This window comes from Tauraco erythrolophus, chromosome 2, assembly GCF_009769465.1.
Source record: "Tauraco erythrolophus isolate bTauEry1 chromosome 2, bTauEry1.pri, whole genome shotgun sequence".
NCBI lineage: Eukaryota > Metazoa > Chordata > Aves > Musophagiformes > Musophagidae > Tauraco > Tauraco erythrolophus.
Window position 1 is genome coordinate 121,055,095 of NC_141466.1, and position 21,077 is coordinate 121,076,171.

At 36.9% G+C, this 21,077-nt stretch overlaps 1 protein-coding gene across 2 annotated transcripts in view; it reads right to left on the reverse strand.

Moving 5' to 3' along the window:
• The window catches only part of GPCPD1 (glycerophosphocholine phosphodiesterase 1), a 48,795-nt gene that overhangs the window by 7,263 nt on the left and 20,455 nt on the right, over positions 1 to 21,077 (reverse strand). For both annotated transcript variants that reach the window (XM_086631847.1, XM_086631846.1), the window contains exons 5-19: positions 17,347 to 17,422; positions 15,494 to 15,535; positions 14,107 to 14,230; positions 11,605 to 11,851; positions 10,348 to 10,510; positions 10,126 to 10,258; positions 9,837 to 9,891; positions 7,801 to 7,893; positions 7,350 to 7,427; positions 6,166 to 6,205; positions 5,301 to 5,362; positions 3,837 to 3,902; positions 2,711 to 2,847; positions 1,360 to 1,495; positions 855 to 1,015 (exon numbers count right to left, since the gene is read on the reverse strand). In XM_086631847.1, the coding sequence (XP_086487973.1) occupies positions 855 to 1,015; positions 1,360 to 1,495; positions 2,711 to 2,847; positions 3,837 to 3,902; positions 5,301 to 5,362; positions 6,166 to 6,205; positions 7,350 to 7,427; positions 7,801 to 7,893; positions 9,837 to 9,891; positions 10,126 to 10,258; positions 10,348 to 10,510; positions 11,605 to 11,851; positions 14,107 to 14,230; positions 15,494 to 15,535; positions 17,347 to 17,422 (1,613 nt within the window). The remainder of the gene's footprint in view (positions 1 to 854; positions 1,016 to 1,359; positions 1,496 to 2,710; positions 2,848 to 3,836; positions 3,903 to 5,300; positions 5,363 to 6,165; positions 6,206 to 7,349; positions 7,428 to 7,800; positions 7,894 to 9,836; positions 9,892 to 10,125; positions 10,259 to 10,347; positions 10,511 to 11,604; positions 11,852 to 14,106; positions 14,231 to 15,493; positions 15,536 to 17,346; positions 17,423 to 21,077) is intronic.

The following is a 21,077-nucleotide window of genomic DNA, read 5'->3' on the forward strand; positions in this document are numbered from 1 at the left end:
AAGCACTGAACCCACCTCTCTGGAAGGACTCTCAGTGGTCAAGAATGGGTGGAAGGGAGTTAACTACTTTTTACACCGAGAACCTAAGAGCAAACATACTTGGTTTCTTGCCTCTAGATATGTTAACTTGACTCTCAGTTTTCACTTTATAAAACAGAGCCCTTGACAATTGACTCCCACCCTCCCCCCCGCCTTTTTTTTTTCCTTCAGGTAAAACAATATGCAAAGTAATGCCCTTGCTAAAGCAAAAGGTTTGAAAGTCATCTATGATTGGACACTCTAGTTAACACTTAATGCTTTCCTACTTGCACATTCTTTGTAATCTGTAAGAAATTCTAATTTAACACAGCTTCCCAAATTATCATCTTGCAATAATGAATTTCACATCTTTATCATAAAGAGCTAAAACTTTTGGGTTTTGTAGAAAACTAAAATAACACTTTTGTTCAAAGATTTACCATAATATTCTGATGTTCACCTGAATTGTGTGGATATAACTACTACTTTTCTGAAGTGATTAATTTGACAGTTTGCCCTGGGAGGCATGTCAAGCTAATTTTAACAGTAAAAATGGTGAATGCGTATTCCATGCATTAGCTCTTTAAAGAATCAAATTACATTTACGTTAGCCTCAGGAGAAACAAAAGTTATTTTGCTTTATATATACAGCTGAGTGAGTAGGAATTAGTGTTAGTCTTGTACTTGAGCCGGGTTTATGGGCTTCTTGTACTTATAGTACAAAAGGAAGATATTCTGCAACTAGTCAGCCAAAAAGCCATGTGAAATTTCACAAGAATCAGGATACAATAGTTTCTCAGCTTTGTGATTATTATTTTTAAAACACAATTAAGTACCTGTCATATATTAGCCCATGAACACCATATTCTCTCAACTTCTTCCTGTTATCTGGGTCATTTGCATCATCACCCCATGAAAAAATAACTAGGTCTTTAGATTTGGCCCTTTTAATAAATGATGGATTCCTCAGCAGGTCTTCAGAGTGCACATTAATTCCCTGAAACACAAAAGACTTCAGTTAAAATCCATGTTTCTGAAACATTCTCACATCAGGTTTTTTAATCTTTTGACACTTGCAGCTCCTTACAATTTCATCCATAATAATAAAAAATAATTCTAATACAATTAAAGAGTTTACCGATAGCACTATTTTTTAAAATGTATTAGACACACATTTGAAACAAAAGGACATTATTTTGGCAGTTACCAAGCTTTAGTGTATTTCTTTCACGAGATTAGTTGTCATTTTAAGCGTTAGTATCAAAAATTACAGATTTACAACAAGTAGTAACAGCCTAGTTTCATTTTACTGCAGAGTAACACCAGAAGTTGTCGGCTTACCAGCAAGTTTTCAAACTGTGCAAAAGTAATGGCAATTGGAGTTGTGCGAGATCTAAGATCCATAAGTTCTGGATAGAGTTTAGATTCTCCTTGGGTGAGAAATAACACAGGATACTTGTTTTGCTTATGCCGAACCCTGTTAGAAAAAAAGAGTTCACAAGTAGCAAACGTGTCAAACAGCAGGGGAATTCAGTCTTACTGTTTGCGGAGCATTACGCTCTTTACTGCGCATTCTTCTAGTTCCTAGCTGGTGCAATGAGACAGTACTGTAGTATCAAACTATGTGACAAAACTGTTCCTTTGCCACTACTGGAAATTAACATACAGTTTAAGGGAAACTAGACTTTGAGTTGAACTTAGATGCACATCCTCAAAATGTTTATATAAAATCCTGATAGACTGTTCAATTCTGCAATTTTCCTCTTAAATGCGTGCTAGAGTAAAATGAAGATTCCTGGTAAGAATTTCTAAGCAGGGTTAATATACAACACCTAACCTTACTGATGTATTTTTCAAGTAGGATACAAGTACAGCGGCATGAAATGACAATGGATGGAAGCAAAGTTTTGGGATTAGCATGTTAAGCACTCTTACACACTTGCTTATTAACTCTTATCAGTACCTTGGTTTGGTTTTGTCTGCTCATTTATCCTTCAGTGGTATTTCATCAGTGCAGTCTCTCATCAAATGGGATTTCCATAAAGCATGTCATTAACAGTGCTAAATCACTTCTTGTTACCAAGTACTACAGCACATTGTTAGTTCGTTCCCCAGTTCAACTCCTATGCTTTTTATGTGCCTCAATACATTCCATATGACATTCCACAAAAGGAAAGCAAATCACTTAACCAAAAAAAAAAACCCACACCCCAAAAAAACAACCCCAAAACACACCTCAAACCCAAAAAACCCAACCAAAAAAACCCACACCAAACACAGGTAATCCACAGTTGTTTCACTCTATGTCCTCTTTAAAAGGCAGATATAGTGGAAGAAGTTGTAAGAAGATTATTTTGTTTGTAAGTTAGGCTTGTGTACCCCTCAAGTATGACTGAAAAAGATTTTGAGATATTAGAAGAAATCTTGACCTTTTTTGTTGCATCAAGAAAGACTGAAGCATTCAGGAAGGCACTTGAAAATATCTACTTTGATTTTGTTCTCCTATTTTAGTTTTTACACAGCTCAGATGGTAAAGTGGTCTCGTTTCAATTCCCAACTACTTTAGCACCCAAAGTTTAGATGTATAAAAACATGTATTATCTGTTTCCTGTTGGGTATTCTTAAGTCCACAGTAAACTTTAACAAACTAAAAAAGAAAAGAAGAAAATAGATTATTTATCTCTTAACTTACATTGTGCAAATATCTGCATTAAAAGAAGAAAATACAATTCTTCTTCTTCCAGCATTCATCAAAACAGTTTTTAGAATAATATCTAGAAAGAGGTTCATGTCAAAGTAAGTTGACAAGTTGCCATCCCACTGTCCATCCTAGAAAAAGAAAGGACAAGTTTCAGCCATTTAAATTAATGCTTACAAAAATTATTTTAACAAGCAATGGTCCCTCATTCAACCTGAGCAAAATTCAGTTTGCAAGTCTGAATACAGAAGTCACTCCTTCAGCCTACTGAATGCTCCTTACAGCTCTACGGGACTGTCAGTTTCTGAGGTGCAGCTGAAATCTAATAGCAATGAGATTCACCAAAAAATTCACCATCTTCCCGTCCACGGAGAGAGTTTCTATGAAGCCTTTTCTAATTCTGAAAACACAAAGGAATTCCATGAAAGATCACTAAAAACTACTACAGATAATTTGCATTGCTACTTCTAAGTATAAAAAGGCAACAGTAAGATTTGTAGAAAAAAAAAACCACACACGCAATCTCCTCTGTCTTTCAGAACAGCAGGTATCAGTCCCGCAGCTGACTCGTCTCTCAGAGAATTAGCATGTCTCTACGCACACAGACTTCCACCTACCACTCTGCTCAGTTTCATTTCTCCCCTCCAGGCTTCCAGCCGTAGCTCTGACAACTGTTTCCTCCCACACCAAGCACTAAGCAATCCAGCTGAGCCAGCAGTACTACGGACTAGAAGGAAACAGTTGCTTGTATTACTGAACCATGTTGTAGCTGCTCTTCCACTGGGCCAGGAGAGTTTGAACTTCTTGTCACTTTCCCTATGTATAGCATGCCTGACCTGTTGTGATCCCTAGACGGATCGTTTTGAAACGGTCCTCTACTAAAAGCAGTCTGAGCTGCACTACGAGCTTAATCCTATAAACACTCCCTGTTGTTTTAAGCGTATATTTGTTCATTTGCTAGAGCGGTGCTATTATACTCCCAGTTTTAAAGACAGTGGGTTATAATAAAACATGACAGTCACATAAAAACCCAAAATTATGCGTTTGTTTGTAGCTCAAACTGCCATGTCAAATTACCAGTTTTAGCCATGGAAATGGCAAAGTATCAAAGTTTACTTACTCTTTGTTGGCAGATCCATTTTATTTCAATGTTGAATCCAACATCTTCAGAAACAGATTCCAGGACCTGAAAAAGATTCATTATGCAGAGACCCCACAGCAAAGGAGGACAACTAAACACTATGCGGGTAATTACTGGGAGAATACCTTGGAATGTAACGCCAATAGGGTCTAACGGCAGAATAAGAAAACCCACGTTTTTAACATTTAAAACAAAATACATATACACCTTTTTCTACTTCAGTTTCAAGTTAGGAAATACATAAAAATGGACAGAATCTTAAGGGCAAGATTTTGACACGGTACAACTGCAAGTCAATTTTCCTTAACACGTATGAGAAGTGCCCTATTTGTATTCCTAAAAAGAAATGGTTTTTACTTCTCCAGAAAGTTTGTTTGAATGCAAAAAATATCTTAAGTAACAGAGTCCTAAGTACGAAATCCGTGAACTTGCCATTATGATGATGAGAACAAAAGTATCTGAAATTCTTGTAAAGAATTACTTGTAAGGTGACTTCAAATCAAAAGGTGAAACTAACAGCTAATAGAATTAAGGAAGTGTTGGTAGATGATTTTTTAACCCTATAAACATGACAAATGCAGAAGAGAGTAACATACCCTCTCATAGGAAGAAAATTGAATTTGGGGAATTAAAACAGGTAGCGGAACTGAAACTCAGTAGTTTAGTCTATTACACAAAGTTCTTTATTTTCTGTCGTTATGCAATAACCTGATGAGACAGTAAAAAAACCCACACTAGGGGGCATATGAGCTGGGTATTTCATAGATGCTCTGACATAAGTCTATAAATGACTGGATATTAGTAATCTACATAACCTTAACAAAAAGCAGTATTTTTGTATTTTAAAAGGTCCCTAAAAGGCATGTTAATGAAAAAAAAAATGGTTCTGGAAAACAACACTGTAAATGGTATCAAACTGTATTTGGTCAACGATTGTCAGTTGTTTCTGCGAAAAATAAGCCAACACAAGGCCCAGAGTTGACAAACAGTCATAAATGAGAACATATTAGATATTCACTTCACATTTCTTTGTGTCTGGCTCTGCTAGACGTCCAGGAGTATGTGAACAACTGCCAAAGGCCAGGCTTTTTTTTTCCAAATTAGCAAGCAACCGTCGATGCATCAAAATACAATGCCCAGATGTTAACCAGCTGTAAGACTAAGTGTACCCTGAGCTATACAACTTGGGTGCATGAATTAAGAAGCTTGAAAGATATGCAAACTATTGCTTTTAAGCACTGAAAAGGCTCCAGTGGCCAACAATAAAGCCTATGTTGTCAGTTCCAGCATTGATATCAGAGGCTTAAAACCAAAAATAAGTATCCCTTGCTACATGTGCAAAGCTGCAAGAAAAATGCATGTTTTCATATTCTCTCTGTTCTCTCTAACATGTTTCATGTTCTCTCTAACAATCATCTCTATTGCTCTATATTCACTACTTACTTTCTGCAGAGAAGGAAATGGCTGGGTCTCAAAAGCAGAGTTTTCTTCTTCTTTAAAAGATGCTGAAAGGAAATACAAAATATTGACTCAAAATAAATAGCAGCACTGCCAATCCCAGCAAGACAAGACTGGCTCAAAATCATAAGGCCTTTAAAAGCAAAGAATGGAAACAGGTCTGAATTTTTATTACCTAAGCCTTTACTCTAACACTGACATACTCCAATGATGGTGTTGGCAGGTCCTGTGTTGCAGTGGGAAAATTTTCTGATCCCCATTAAAAGCCTTGCCAGAATATTTATCAGAAACAGGTTCTCCCATCCCTCACCATTTCAGTCACTGAATCGCATCCGGTAGAAGCAGCCTTGTCTGTCAAGGCTTATTATTTATTTTATCTTTTCCCAGACAGGTAGGATGTGTGAGATACTTTGCAAGTTTGCTGTCCCTATCAAAAAATTTTACTGAATTTTTTGATAAAAATTTAGAGCACCCATGAGACACCCTACAGTAGTTACCAAAGTTCTTGTTAACAATTCTGTAGGGCTGCCAAAAAGGTACAGTTAGAGAAGCATAAGATGGAAATGTTACTGGCAATTTTGCTATGAATATTCATAAATACATATTTATCTAAGTGTTCATCTTCTACTCTCCCGTCTTCTCTTCCCAAGGGAGTAACTCCTGTCCAGGAGTATTTATTTCCCAGCAAAGAACTTTACAGCATACACAAAATTAAAGTAACTACATAAACATTTAGAAACGTTCAGGAAGAAACCAAATGTGACTAGAACAAGTGATTGCAACCACAGAATATATACCACTACAAGGTAATAAATAAGTCTCAAGACTCTTGCAAACTAGGAGTACATACCATTGTGATCTTTTACTTTCAGGGCAGTCACATGAGCCAGCTAAACAGCATAAGAAGAGTAAAATTAACAAATGCTCCACCCATGGAGACTCATGTAAACGTAACTAATTTTCCTCATAAGTTGTTTTTCATTTAAAGCTCCATTATAGACACAGTTTCAGTAATTTTTAAAAGAATAAAGGAAATCCTAGTACGTATCACAATTTTCTTTCAACCGTTAAAACAAAGTTTCCAAGTATAGCTCAAAACCAAACTGAAAACGTTCTTATTGAAAATTCAGAAGACATGTTCAAGGGTAGAAACACACATAATATAATTTAACATCAAGATGTGAAGAAGTCTGAACACATAACCCTCCTCTGTCAGATGTTAGATTCTGTGTTTCCAGCCAAGTGCAGACAGAGGGCTGACAGTAATTTTATGAGGCAGTCACATACTTAGACAGAATCGGGCCAGGCATAGGGCTAACTCCCTCGTTCCATTCAAGCTCTCTCTCCAGAAAAAGGAGGAGACCAAGTAATTTTAAGTAAAAAGAAATACATAGTTCTTGGTCCAGCCAAGTTCTTCCTTTACTGAAGACGGACCCCTCAGCTGGGCCTTTAGTGGTCCAGTTGCATCCCCTGACACCTTTTTATGTAGGCAGGGTATTTCTGTTCAGAAGATACAGCGATACCCAACTAAATGAAAGCAATCAGTCAGGTTCCAGCCAGTTTGTCCAATCCATATTATTGAATCATGGACCCTTCTACACCTCCACATGCACCTCCAAAGAGGAGGTCAACATAATCCTGATCTCCCTTGTTAACAGGGAAACATTTAAAAATTAGCTAGACTTTGTAAGGGGTATCTTTCTTCTTCAACAAAGACTCCGAAGCATCGGCTTTAAATGAATGCTACCACCACTTTCAGCCTTTCTTATTTTTAAAAAATTATCAATGTTAGCATAGTGATATGGATCTATACAAATTGTTAGTCCATCTTTCTAGAAGACACAATGAATAAAATTTACTCAAGCTGTAATGATGGTGCAAAAGTACTAGTCTTGGAATTATCTACTTGTTCTACTTGTACAGTTTTTAAAATTTGTGATCTCCCAAACTATCTAGCTACTCCAAAAAAAAAATGTAAGCTTCATACACAACTTGAAATTCTAGACCTAGCGTATCATACTAAAGTAACAATACCTTCAATAACTGCAGCTGATCAAACGTAAGTTCTTTGACTGCAATCTCAAACAGTTCCAAAGGCTCCGTATCCAGTTTCTTTCAAGAGAAATAATACATTATTAAGCATCACCAAAAACTACAAAAAAGCCTAAATGCTTTTAATATGGTAACACTGCTGAATATAGCGAGTTGTCCGTATTTTCCTTCCAAACCACAAATTGAAAAAAAGAAACCAAAAAAATATCTACAAGGCATGCTTGAAGAGTCTCAAATCAAGCATCTGAAATGCTGTTGCTACAACATCAAAAGGAAAAACTCAACTTCCCTGCTCTACTTTATGCACAGTAATACTGCATATTTATTCCCATTCCATCCCTCGATTGCTCAGAATAATTTCTATGAGAGCTTGGCATTTTAGTTTCTGGAATGGTCACATTTAAAGATAAAATACAGATGATATCATATTTACCTTTTTCATGGCCATGCAACATGTGAGATCATGGTATACAATAGGCACATGATCTTTAGAAAGATGTACATCAAATTCCACATATGCTGCTCCCTACAGAAAATTAAAAAACACAGAGAACAAAACAAAAAAACAACATTAACTACTTATGCACAATGACTACAGAACTGCAGACAAGTTACCAAGTATTTACAGGTATTGAGGTCCTGGACATCAACCAGAAGTTGAATGCAATTGCTGTTACCAGTTAAATCATACTCAACAATGGATTAGAAATGAAAAAAGTCATATGGGAAAGTACTTTAATTATCATAATGCAGCTCGGATACATATTGCTTGCTTAATCTTGTGAACCCTCTAGTAACATTCAAGTATTGTGAACTTGAGTTCACAGAAAAGCTAAGATGATGTTTTAAACACAGATGCCTTCACAGTGTCCTTTTTCCCTCCTCCCCACCATCCCATCAAGAGACAAGTGATTGCTACACATTGGCAAAGCTTTAGGGAGACACTGCATGTACGGAGAAGCTTCTGGAGTCACTAACACAGTAATAGTATGTCCAAGAGCAGAAATAGCTATGTCCAGTGTTCTCCTATCCTTTTCAACTCTATGTTAATTTATGTTAATCTTAAAAAGGAAGAAAGATCAAACCACAGCTCTAAGTACAACCTTTTTGATAAGAGGGCCAGAAAGAGACAGAAATATACAGAAACATTTTATTTTATTTTTACTTATTTCGACTGTCAGTAAATCATTCCTTTGAAAGGCCTCCAAGAATACTATTCATCAAATAATCATCCTGACTCACATACTCTTCTTTAGTCAGTACAGAAAATAGGACAGGCTTTTTTCAGCGTCTTTGTCAGCAGAAATATTTTTAGAGTGGTGGCTTTCAGCCTTCTCAATCTGCAAATAGTTGAAAGTACTTTTCTAGTGATGCTGCTGATGACTTCACAGTAAATTTCTGCCTCAATGTATAATTCTTGTGGGCTTTTTAAAAGCTGTCTGTAAACCTGCAGCATCCACCCAGAAGTTAGGAACTACTGTTCAAAAGGATCATTTAGTAGCTGCAGTTTTCTTTCGCCCTGTACAGTCAGTGGACGGTGCGTTCAAGTTATACTCTGCTTCCCAAATGAGAGAAAGCTGTCAGCTATGACTCTTGGGGAGTAGAGTACTCTAGATCAGTAGCCAATGAGCACATTACTCCAAATTCTTCTCCCATCCCTCTAACAACTTCAAAAGATGTTTGGTGAGAATTTGCATTGGTGAAAAAGTACCTGAAAAGGCTTAGAAACCTTACAAGTTAACCAGAGGTGATCTCAAGGCAGTATCTTTATGTAACTGTGACCACAGGCCTTCACTGTGAAAACAGGGGCCAGACAAGGAACCTCTGAACCTGCTTCTGACTTCAGCTACTCTGCTGCAGCGTCTCATTAGATTGTCTAGATCAATCTCAGCACAGATCACTTCAGTCACCAAGATTATTGAAAAGAATCAAAGTGACCACCTCAATCACAGAATTTAAGCACCTTGCACTAGTATCTCCCAAACTGAAGGTCTCATCTTAGGATTCGAAGTCTTCATTGTAGCAGGCACTGGAACAACGGATTGTTTTAGTCTACCAGCTCAGCTCCCGAGTCTCATTTTTGGACATCAATTTTAGGTACTCGGCAATCCCTGAACAAGACCTTTTTCACCTGAAAACATGCAGACAAACTCTAGCAGAGCCAAAATTTTATTCATTTGTTCAAAATTATTCCAACCCTATGCCTCTGCAGGGTTCAGATTAAAATTTTTGCTGTATTAGAAGATCACCGGAATATTAGATGAAAGTTGGTTTTCTTTGAGGAACTTGAGAATGAGAGTCTAATCTATTACTTCTCTTTCTATCTCTCAGGCAATTTCCACAGTGATTTGATATTATTTTATATCAGTGCAATTACCATTCATTGTATTGAATCATGGAAACTAAGCATACAAGTCAAGCTAGTTTTAACTATACAGCTACTACGTGCCTACAAATGTGCGTACATACATGACTAGCAGCATTCCTTAGAGAGGCAATAGTGTTCTCTTGGACTTTAGCAAGTCTGAAATAACAGCAAAGGAAAAGGTCCTGTTAGATGCAGCATAACACAAAATTCCACTGAAACAACAGAAATACAAATCAGAAGTCTTTGTTTTAGAGAACATCGACATTTTGTATTTAAGTGACCTAAATGACTATGGGATGTAGCTTTTTATTTTAAACGGTCTGCTTCCTCAGTTGATGTCAGTGAAACTAAACATAACATTCCCCCAGATTAAAACGCGAATGAACTTACTTAGCTGTTGTTGTAGAATTTCCAGCTCCCCTGTGTCCAACATCTAGAGTTGTTCTTGGTTTCCAATATTTTGCATATGAAGCCTTCATATCACAAGTGTATCCCTGGATCGGCTTAATAATTATGTAGTCCACTACAAGAGAAATACCAGATGTTTCACGTGTCACTAGATAATGGATGACTTTGAGTAAAGTTATGTACACCTGTTTGCATCAACTGTACCTCTAACTTTTCCAATTGTCTTCCTTGGATTTCTGCTCATAATAGCAAGTGTAAGAATTCCAGCACTCTTTCCGAGTTCTGCAATTGTGGATGACAGGAGGCAGGCAGAACCTACATGACCTGGGAGCACATCGCCTTGTACTACTTTCTCCCCTAAATCTTCCTAAGAACAAAACAAACAAAAAAACCAAAACACTTACTGTTATATGTAGATGAGAATTCTAATCATCATCTTCCTTGCTCCTCAGAAAGACATATACAGGCACTGATGTAACAGAAATTTCTTGTGTGTTACAGAGAACACCAATTTTTAGCCTGAAATTATCTAAGTGTGTTGCAAATTACAATCAGGAAAATGAAATTGTTGATGGAAATCTACAAAACTCATGTACATTTGCCTTTGACTCTTATATTTGATAAGCTTTTCAGATCAAAATTGCATGCGTGGAATAGTCTGTCTTCTAAAAAGCCCAAGTCATGTTTACAAAAAAAGATGGAACAGGAATAACATATATGCTTAAAATAACTTTGTCTTCATTTGCAGGGAAGGAGGAGGGCAAGTAACACACAGCAGATGCACTTCATTGTAGTCAAGTTCAGGAACTATGTTGCCACTTCACAGTTATGAGTGTAGGTGATCTTAAAGGCCTTTTTAGACAGAGAATGTTTAAAACTTTCTTCTGCATAAACACTATGAAGATATAAAAGTTGTTTCCTTTTAGAAAGGACTTTGACTATTTAGGTCTTTCAGGGGAAAAAAAACAAGAGTGCAAAATAACAGACATGGTAGTGAGAATCCTCAAATACCCAGTTTTACTTTGCACTAGTTAATCAAGAAATCTCTTTCGTTTGTAACTTAAAAATTAAAACCAAATAATTGTAATGTAACTAGTTCATATACACACTGTTCAGGTTCAAGAAGGATAAGCAAAACTTAGCTCTGGTAAAGGATAAAAATCACGCCAACCTAACTACATGCAGTACCACACACTAAGATTTAAGTCTAATTGGCACTGACTTCTAAATAAGCAGAAATGGCAAAACTTTCTGTGCCATATCAGGAAGACTCACAAAACCTTTCTGCAAAAGGGGGGTAGTAGCGAATAGTCTCAAAACTTGTTTACACAAGGCCAAAAGATCAAGAATATCAGGCAATAGCCCTATCCCAACAGTGAAATCTTCATGGTAATTGACTCCATGGCAGAGTCAACTCCCAAAGGCAGACTGGAGTTGTTTCTTAGTGGTGGAGAGACATACCTCAAAAAAATCAAAGATTAATTCCAAGTTATCAGGCTCCATGGTTTGTATTGTGTATTCTATCCATCGGTCTGGCTGCAAAGCATAACCACAGTCCGGCTGAGAGTGTCGACATTTATATTCATTGTTACTTATTAGGGAGAACTCCACAGTGTTTGCCATTTTCTGAGGGACAGTAGGCGATGTTTTCTCTTGGCCGTCTTCATCATCGTCATCTTCCTCTAGACCTTCTAGAGTCAGTTTTACTCTATCCAACCAGAAATACAAAACAAATGGTTAAGTCACAGAAGTGTCTTTGGAAACACTAAAGAATGAGAAATAAGCTTGAGCAGAAGCTCATAGAGCACAAGAATTCTTCTCACCACCATCTACAGAACAGCACTGTAGGCAGTGGTCCCTTACAAGAGTCATGAGGTCACAGGTTTTGTCGAAATGTTATTTTAGTCAGATTTTAGTGCTCGAGTCACTTCTAAAACTGGAACTTGGGTAAATGTAGAAATTGCACTAGTGCTCTGAAAAGCAGCACTCCAAAACTAAAGATTTAGTCTGCCAAATAGATTATGCCTTTCTCCACAGATTGATACCCATAATGCCGAAAGGCTAATGAAAAGCTCTGAAATTAGCAGTAATCACCAAGATCAATACCTGAATGTTGGTGGCTGCTGCTAAGCACACATACAAAACTTTAAGTCTCTCTGAACACCAAAAAGGCAGATAAATATATTCTATTAGACACGAACAAGATAGTCTGAAGTAATTAATAAATCCCTTGAGAAATCATAAATGATCATTTAAAGTAAACTTGATGCAATTTCTGAAAAATTCTGGACTGAGAAGAATAAGCCTCCCTATAAGACTCAGAATTCATTATTCTACAAAGCAAACCTTCCACACAGAATGAATGATGCCAGTGATGGAAGCATACATGAGTAATCCAAATCCCCTTCTGAATCATTTTAAGCAGCAGATAGGATAAAGAGTTATCATTTAGTCAGATGCCAACTCACTAGTAAAACTGAAGTTGCGTCTCAAAGAAACAACTACAATCACAGAAATCCTTCACACTAAGTCCACATTCTTAATATGCTCATAAAAAAAGAAGTCAACACAGATGCTCCACAAACTTGAAAAAATGACACTGCCACAGCAAGTGACAGTCACAAAAAACACCTTGATAGATCTAACTTTTTAGGTAGAATGTGGAAAACAGTTATCTAGTGAATGCACCCAGCTTATCAAGTTTGGATTTCAACCATCTATCGAATTTAGACAAGGATCAGGCTGCAGAAATTGTGCTCTCTCTACCTGCTATAAACACACAAGGAAAGAAATCACAAAGCTCTAGAGAACAGGACAAAAGTATTAATTCTCACTGAAGAATGTTGTATTAAGTAAACTTTCCCCTCATCAGAAGAGTTGGAATTGGAGGTCGAATAAAAATAATTAAAAAAAAAATATATCAAGCATCAGACCATCGAAATAAAGCATACAGTACAGAAGTAACTCCCACGTTAACTGAGCGATCTGTAAATCATTTTATACTGGTGTGCTGAAAGTTGCTCATATGTTACAAGTTCAAAATCTGATTCCTAGCAATTAAATACAAAATTACTCTGGGTTTTTTTTTTTTTAATGTTTTCCATCAAAGAAAACAGGGAATCACAATCCTTTCCAAACAAGAAGATGGGTTGTATGCAAGATTAGGAGCAGAAGAAATACTGTTACTCTGTCAAAGGATCTGAGCACTCCTGGTTCCCTCTTTCCCCTTGGTAAGAGTAATGCATAGCTAACATACTACCTTTGCTAAGGACTGTTAGTAATAACAATCATGATGCATTCAGAGATGCATCAGGCTCTAGTTAAGGAGGAGAGGTTTTTATATGTCTCAATTCTTTCTTGGGGCTGTTCAGCCTAGAGAAGAGAAGGCTCCAGGGTGATCTTATTGCAGCCTTCCAGTACTGAAAGGGGGCCTAAAGGAAAGCTGGAGAGGGACTTTTTACAAGGATGTGTAGTGATAGGACAAGGGGTAATGGATTTAAAGCGGAAGAGGGGAGATTTAGATTGGATATAAGCAAGAAATTTTTCACTCTGAGGGTGGTGAGACAGTGGAACAGGTTGCCCAGAGAAGTTGAGGATGCCCCATCACTGGAATTGTTCAAGGCCAGGTTGGATGAGGCTTTGGGCAACCTGGTGTAGTGGAGGGTGTCCCTGTCCATGGGAGGGGGGTTGGAACTAGATGATCTTTGAGGTCCCTTCCAACCCAAACCATTCTATGATTCTGTGATTCTACATTAATGATAAAATGAGGTAACTGAAACACACCACTGATTTAAAGCTACCACCATATTTTTACAAAGTGCTTATATACTGGGAAATTAGCCTGACAGTACACCCCTATTAGCAACCCAAAATTAATTCAAAGGCTACATTAAGTAAAAAAGAATCAGTAGTATTGACAATTAACATGAGAGAAATTGCAAACTCAGATGAACAGGCTCTTACCTAAATCTTGATGTTTTAAATTTCTTCTTAGATATCACTACAGGTGGTTTCTCAGAATAATGCAGACGTAATCTTATTTCTGTTTGACATGTCAGCCACCCAGCATCCACAGTTTCAATACCATCTATCAAAAATTAAACAAAAAGTAGAAGTCACTTCTGTAACTTATTTTAAGGAGATCTAGACAGTTTAATATACAAAAATATAGATACAGTTCCTCTGACACCATATTCCAGACAGTCCTTATCACCAGCCTTACTCAATAGTATTTCCAGAGTAATTGTTGAGTGCATCCTTTCACCTGTCTTTTCTGAACCACCCAGGACAGACAGCAGATACTGCAGTTGTTTGCTGGCATTTAAGAGGATTGAATAGGAACAATGATCCTTGTCAGCTTCACATGTAAACTGTCTGCAGGAGAGTAGTAAGTATTCCAGTGTTAATTTTATTCACGGTCTCAAGGGCTAAGTCTCCAAAGGTAGAGGTAACATTCCCTTGTCCTGGGATCTCTCAATACATCAAGTAACACTGACAGAAACTGAAGATTCATACTCAAATTGAGACTCCTGAGATCTATTGAGATACAGGTGTCAAATTAGCTCATCATAATCAATGCCAGTAAAGAAGCGTAAGTCTGCAGGACACGATATAGCAACAGATTCAATGAGGAAACAAAGTATGGAGGAGAATCCTCAACCTCACCATCAGGACAAGGAAAGCCTACAAGCAGGATGGCCAGAAAGCACAAGCTACCAGACCAGGTGCTGAAGCAGACCCCGCAGTTTTGAAGTTCCTAGCAAAATGTATCATTCAATGAGGATGTGAAGAAAAACGGAAAAGCTTTAAGACAAGATGTATGAGATATGACAGTTACCTTAGGCACCACAGGATGGGGCATTAAGCGAGAGGTGGGTTACAACCGCCCAAAGTGAGACGTGTGCATGCACAAGAACATGAGGTTTGAGCTTATGAGAGGTTTTGGCAGTTATGGGCCTAACTGGAGACAGATTGTGTATATTTAGTATAAGTGATCATATTATTCCAGGCATGACGAGTTTTTTCTAAGGCTAGGTTTTAACACTCTAGTCTGTATTTCCAAAAATACACGCTCATGATCTTAAGTTGGCAAATTTCAACCTTTAACACCAGCACACTGACAATATTTCAACTTTTCTCGGCAGTCTTTTATTAACATTAGAAGGGATTACAGCCTGAGTGTGAATTCAGTGTGGATACAAAACCAACCGTAATAAGCAGAGAAAACAATCACCTATAGGCAACTTCCGTCAAAACTAGCTTAGTATTTCAAATATTTTTCAACTATAACACTTAATGGTGTTAAAATTAAATACGTGGTAAAGGGTAAAGGTCAATATATCTCACTTACTACGGATTCCAAAGTATCCGTCGTCAATAGTGATTTCATTTTCTAGAATTAAAAGGAAAGGAAAAGAATAAAAGAAACTTATTAGTATTCACATTATAAAGAATCACTTCCAAGTTAAATTAATTCTACTTTTCCATTTCACTTCTAAAAAGTATATTTTATAAAAAAGTAGGAAAACTGAAACAGACGGAGAATAAGCATGTTTATTGCAGCCTTCTACAAAGCTTTTTCCCAATTTATACTTTTTCTTAGTTTCCGCAAGAAAAACCAATCCACACACAAAATGCCGTAAGATGTTTTACCTAAAGTAATCTGAACTGAGAAAAGCAAGGTTGCATAATCCCCTAGCTCGCCGCAGTATTTTGTTGACAATATCTACATCCTACTAGACTCTAAGATGTTTCTCTTGTTAGTGCCAAAGACATTAAGGTTTCTTGCAAACATACAAGAAAGCTGCCCTCCTGCACATTTGCAGTTAAAGCTTCTAAATCAAGTTAGTCACAATTAAAATGCTTATTCCGTCCATGCGACAGAAACCAACCTACGATGAAATATTCCAAACGCTCACTTTACACTTACTTTTATTCTTACCCTCTCCAAAACTTTAATAAGGCACTAAGTAAATTGACCAACATTAACAGAACTGCAGTAGTCCAAACAAACTACACGTCTCAAAATATAAATCTTGACAAAATTTTGTCTCTACAGTCATTAATCTCATTTTTTTCTAAGAAGAATCATGGGCCTGCCCTCAATTTTTAATGACCACAGGCAACAACTTAGGATCATAATGACCGAGTGCTAACATTCTGGGTTTTTTTTTTTTGCATTTTCTTAAAGACTGCTTATGAAGCATTGCATATTATTGGAGGGGAAAAAATATATCCTGTTTGAAATGAAGTTATCCAAATTTAGTCTAGACCCTAACAGAGGGTAGGCTGCTAATCAGTTACTGACAAATACAGAAAACATAATCTTGTTACAGAAACACAACTAATTCAATTGAATTTTTTTTTTTTTTTTAAAAAGGGGGGGAGGAACATGATCATGGTACTATTCATGATTAACACAGTTTCTTTAATATCATCATCTTTCTAAAAGACTTTTTTTTATGCATTAGAAGGTATTTAATAGACATAAACTCCTAAGTGTGGAGGAAATAGCATTTCTCATATCCTAGAAAAGACAGCGCATAAAACATGCCATCCCATAGCAGCGTAAGAGATGCAAATTACAAGCTACATTCAAAGGTTATTTCAGTCACTCTTAATAAACAAACTTTTTCCCTGTTCAGAAAAGCTTTAGGAACCTGTATGCAAGTCTACATGCCACCTTTTCTTCCACCAAAACAATTTTTTGCTAAATTGTTAGGTAAATAAGCCCATTCGTGTTTCTATTTACGTTAATCCATTTACTTAAAAAAGCCTAATTAAAATATTTTGCTTTGAAATTTGACTCATGAAATAGTAGTTAAATAAAAACAGCAGTGACTTCACACCCTCCCCCTCCCCACATTTTCTCTGAAAAAATAATATGGATCCTTAGTCTCAAAGAATGAAACTTACAGAAAATTATCACAATTTCAAATCAATTAAAAAAACAACCCACATAATCTTAAGGATGGCAACAAAGAATTTCACATCCACTCTATTTTTAAGCTACTTACTTACATATATATATATATATATATTTTGAGAGTAAGGCCCACGTTGTGCAAAGAAAAAGTTTATACCTTCAACACATTAATAAATTTAACTATTTCAAAGCTATAGTTATCAATCCCTCTAAACCAATGTGCAGCATATCAGCAATCTTATGCATATGCCTCAAACAGATGCAGTTGATGCCCATACCTAAAGGGGTAATTGATCGTGGTTGTAGATGAGTCTCCCACGTGTGAACTATGACTTCGCAGGGACCATCGATAGTCTGTAATTTAAAAGTTAAATGTCTGCAATAATTTCTTTTGTTATATCTGATTTTCTACCCATGAAGCTGTTTGGGATGGTTGTGAACTGAACTTACAGCTTTAAGAAAGAAAAAGAAGATGAAGGAGAAGGGAGAGGCGGGGAGAGGAAGAATATGAAAGAAAAAGAAAGAAAACAGGTCAGGCTCATTTCTTACCCCTGCAACTGCTGCTGATGCTATCTGATGTGTCAGGTCACGCTACATATGACAAAACTTGTGACAAAGTCTGACAGGGTGGAAAAGTTACATGGAATTATTAAATCTTTACTGCTTATAGCTACTCCACTACTTTAGCCTCCTTCTGATACAAAAAACAAGCGTCCCTGAACTCCGTAAGTGTGCTTTCTCTTTTTTCTTAAGATACCACAGCAATGATTTAGAACAAAACACATCCCACATGTCTAATTCCAAACAGCACTCGTCTACTCATGCAGCTAACAGTTGCAGGGGTGAGTTCTCCCTCAAAATTTGATTGACTAATTCAAAGTCTACAAAGCACAGTTATTTTAGTTGTGGTACAGAAGAGCAAATTATTTACCATCTGATTAAAACACAATTACTTGGAATTCTGCTGCCTCAGAATGGATTGTATCAGTGTCTTTTTCAAACGGCCAGCAGTGAAGCCCCTGCAGACTATTCCATTTGGAGCAGGATAAATTAGATTCTTCCACAACAAAATTACCGTCCCTCAAAAGCCTGCATTTGTTGACAAATATAGCCAAGCCTCAGATAGATAACTGGAACAGTAACTCAACCTCTTATTTCAGAACAATACAAGCTGAAATAGCTTTCTAGGTTAAAGCTTTTTTTTTTTTTTTTGGCTAACAACAGAAAGAACACATCTGATTCCCAGCTCAGTCACCATAAGAAGTTGTAAGTTTCCCTTAACATTGCACAGTTGTTACTATCAGCCATAAGAACCACCTGCAGAGTTTGTAATTTTGTTTGTTGTGTTTTGAGTCTAAGTAACTTTTATTTTCAAAAAGATTTGCTACTATCGCCCACCTGAGTTATATAAGCTTCAGTGTTAACTTGTCTCAGTGCTTCAGGTTCTTGTTTAAATAGATTTCAGATCAACTGGGACATTCAGACAAGCTTCAAACTCAGCAGTATAATTACATGGTACCATAATGCTTTGTTATCTCACAGCTCACTGAATAAATTCTTCAGCAGCAGATGGGATTTCTTGACATGTATCACATTTAATCTACTATGCTTTCGGACAAGCTAACAGCAAACACCAAATATTTAAAAAGCATTCAATAAGACAGGTTTGCTCTGTGAGTCTTAGCTAAAAGCAATTCAATTTTTCTAATTCAGAGACATCTATACTTAAGGGTCATGTCAGAATAAAACAAATATGCTTAAAGTTCTGCTTTAAAGATAGAACACATGTAAATATATATAAGATACTATTATTTTCAGTTTATTCCTGTTATAGTGCAGTTTTAATTCCCATCTTCTCTGCTGTTGCCACAACAATCACTCTCATGGACTTCTAGAAAAGTAAACAATGAGAAGTTTCTTCTCCCCACACTTCCACATCACAATCTCAGTTTCTGAAGCTGAAACCCATGTTTGCCAGCATGGAGGCTACCATTTCCTGACACCATGCAGGCTTGCAAGCTTTCCAACAGTGACTCCCATTAACATACACAGAACTTGCAGCTCGTGAATGTGAGGAATGCAAATCTGTCTTAACATGGATTAAGATGTCTTCTTCAAAAGGTAAGCAAAGGTTTTTCCTTGTAGAAACCCCCAACATATTGTATTAAAATACCAACATCAGTTTATTCTTACACTACTGTAATTGTGCATTTTAATTCTGAGTTCTGAAATAATGTTACTCAAATTCTTATTCATAATCTCCAAAACGAGCACCACATGCTGGATACATTCAGCAAAATTTCATCCCCTGAAAGGAATATAGTGAGCTGATTACACATTTAATTCCAGGAACCCTAAACACTTTCTATGCTAAGAAGAGGCAAGCAAAGCTACCAGAAAAAAAAGGGGCAATGGATCAGAGAACAGGCACAGACATGACAGAGCCCTCTCACAATCCCTGCTCAGACTGTCTTTGTGTTTATAAGTATTTAAATAATCTGAAGCTAAGACATTTTAATTACATGTCACAGAAGCCATTGTTGCCATGAGGTTAAAATACTGATGCAATTTCAGTGGCATACACTGACCACATTTGAACAGCCCAGTTCAGACCAGACTGGAGCAGAAGTTAATGACGTGTCATCAACTTTCATAGTCTGGTAACGTTATCTAAAATGTCAGCTTCTGCTAGGACAGTCTTAAAAAGGCATCTATCCAAACGTCACATCAAGCATCCCAGTGGGCAGTACACTGAGATTACAGTAAGTGGCACTGGATGTCACAGATCTCTCTCTACTAACACATAGAATTTTTTTAAAAAGCAATTACATAAACATCATGTTGTTTGATTTGTATTTAGCTGAGCATCTGATGCTATTTTAAAGCTTTTAAAGGACATTCAAGAATTTTCTAAAAAAAAATAAAAATAAAAATGAAGTCCTCTTACATTGTCAGCAGCTGGGTGGGGGGCTCCCTGGTAGTCATTAGATGCTTTTGGAATGAAGGGTAAAATGCCTATGTAGCAGAATGTCACAGAGGTTCAAAGCAGCCTGATGCACATTCTGCATGAAGTGCTTAGGTGCCCAGTACAACTGAAAAACAAAAGCACTTCTGCGGGTGTTAAATGATTATTTAGGAGATCAGTTCCAAAATCCCTGATCCAAGGCATCGCACAACAGATTAGGTATTGGGGGGGGGGGGGGGGGGGAAAGGATCTTAAAAACATCACACAACTACATTTCTCCAACCGCACTTTCTGCACTTTCCTGCTTAAAATTATGTTTCAAGAATATTGATCTACTTCAAGAACACGAAACTGCTATATGAATTGGACTCAACTACTGATGACGGATTTCTGATAAAAGTATCTCTGGATTTCTGTACCATGTAAGAGACAAGCACAAAATGAAACAATCAAAGCCATTCAGCCACCATAACTAACTCTGCAAGGCAACAGCACATGTAAGTCACCTGCCAGGAAGTCCTGGGCTAAAGAGAGATTTTATAGTTCCAGTACTTCCAGTAACAGTTTAACATACAATCTGCTATCTCAGCACAGTCACAGCAGAGGTGTCCCTTTCTTATTATCAGGTTAATCATGGGTTGTTAGTCTAGCAAAAGCTTTTCAAAGGCATTCTGATATTAAAGAAATTACTGAGTCTAGACCTAAGCTTCACCTTTATTCCTGTATTCTAGGCACTAAATGGATTTATTTACATTTTTAGAAAAGTAAATTTAAGTCTCATTTGAAATCTCTATCATCAAGCAATATTCTCACAAGTGTGAAAAAGGTACACCAGTACAATTTTTTTAAAAGTCCTGCTACATGCACAGATAGCTTAGTTACTTCACACTTTCCTTGAAAGAAATTACCCTAAACTTGCATGCTTAGTTACAGTTGGAAAAACAAATATAGAACACAGCTTAACAGAATAAGGTATGTATTTACCTTACTAAGGTTTTCAAATATGCATCATGCAAACAATACATATAAAAGCATTCTCCGAAA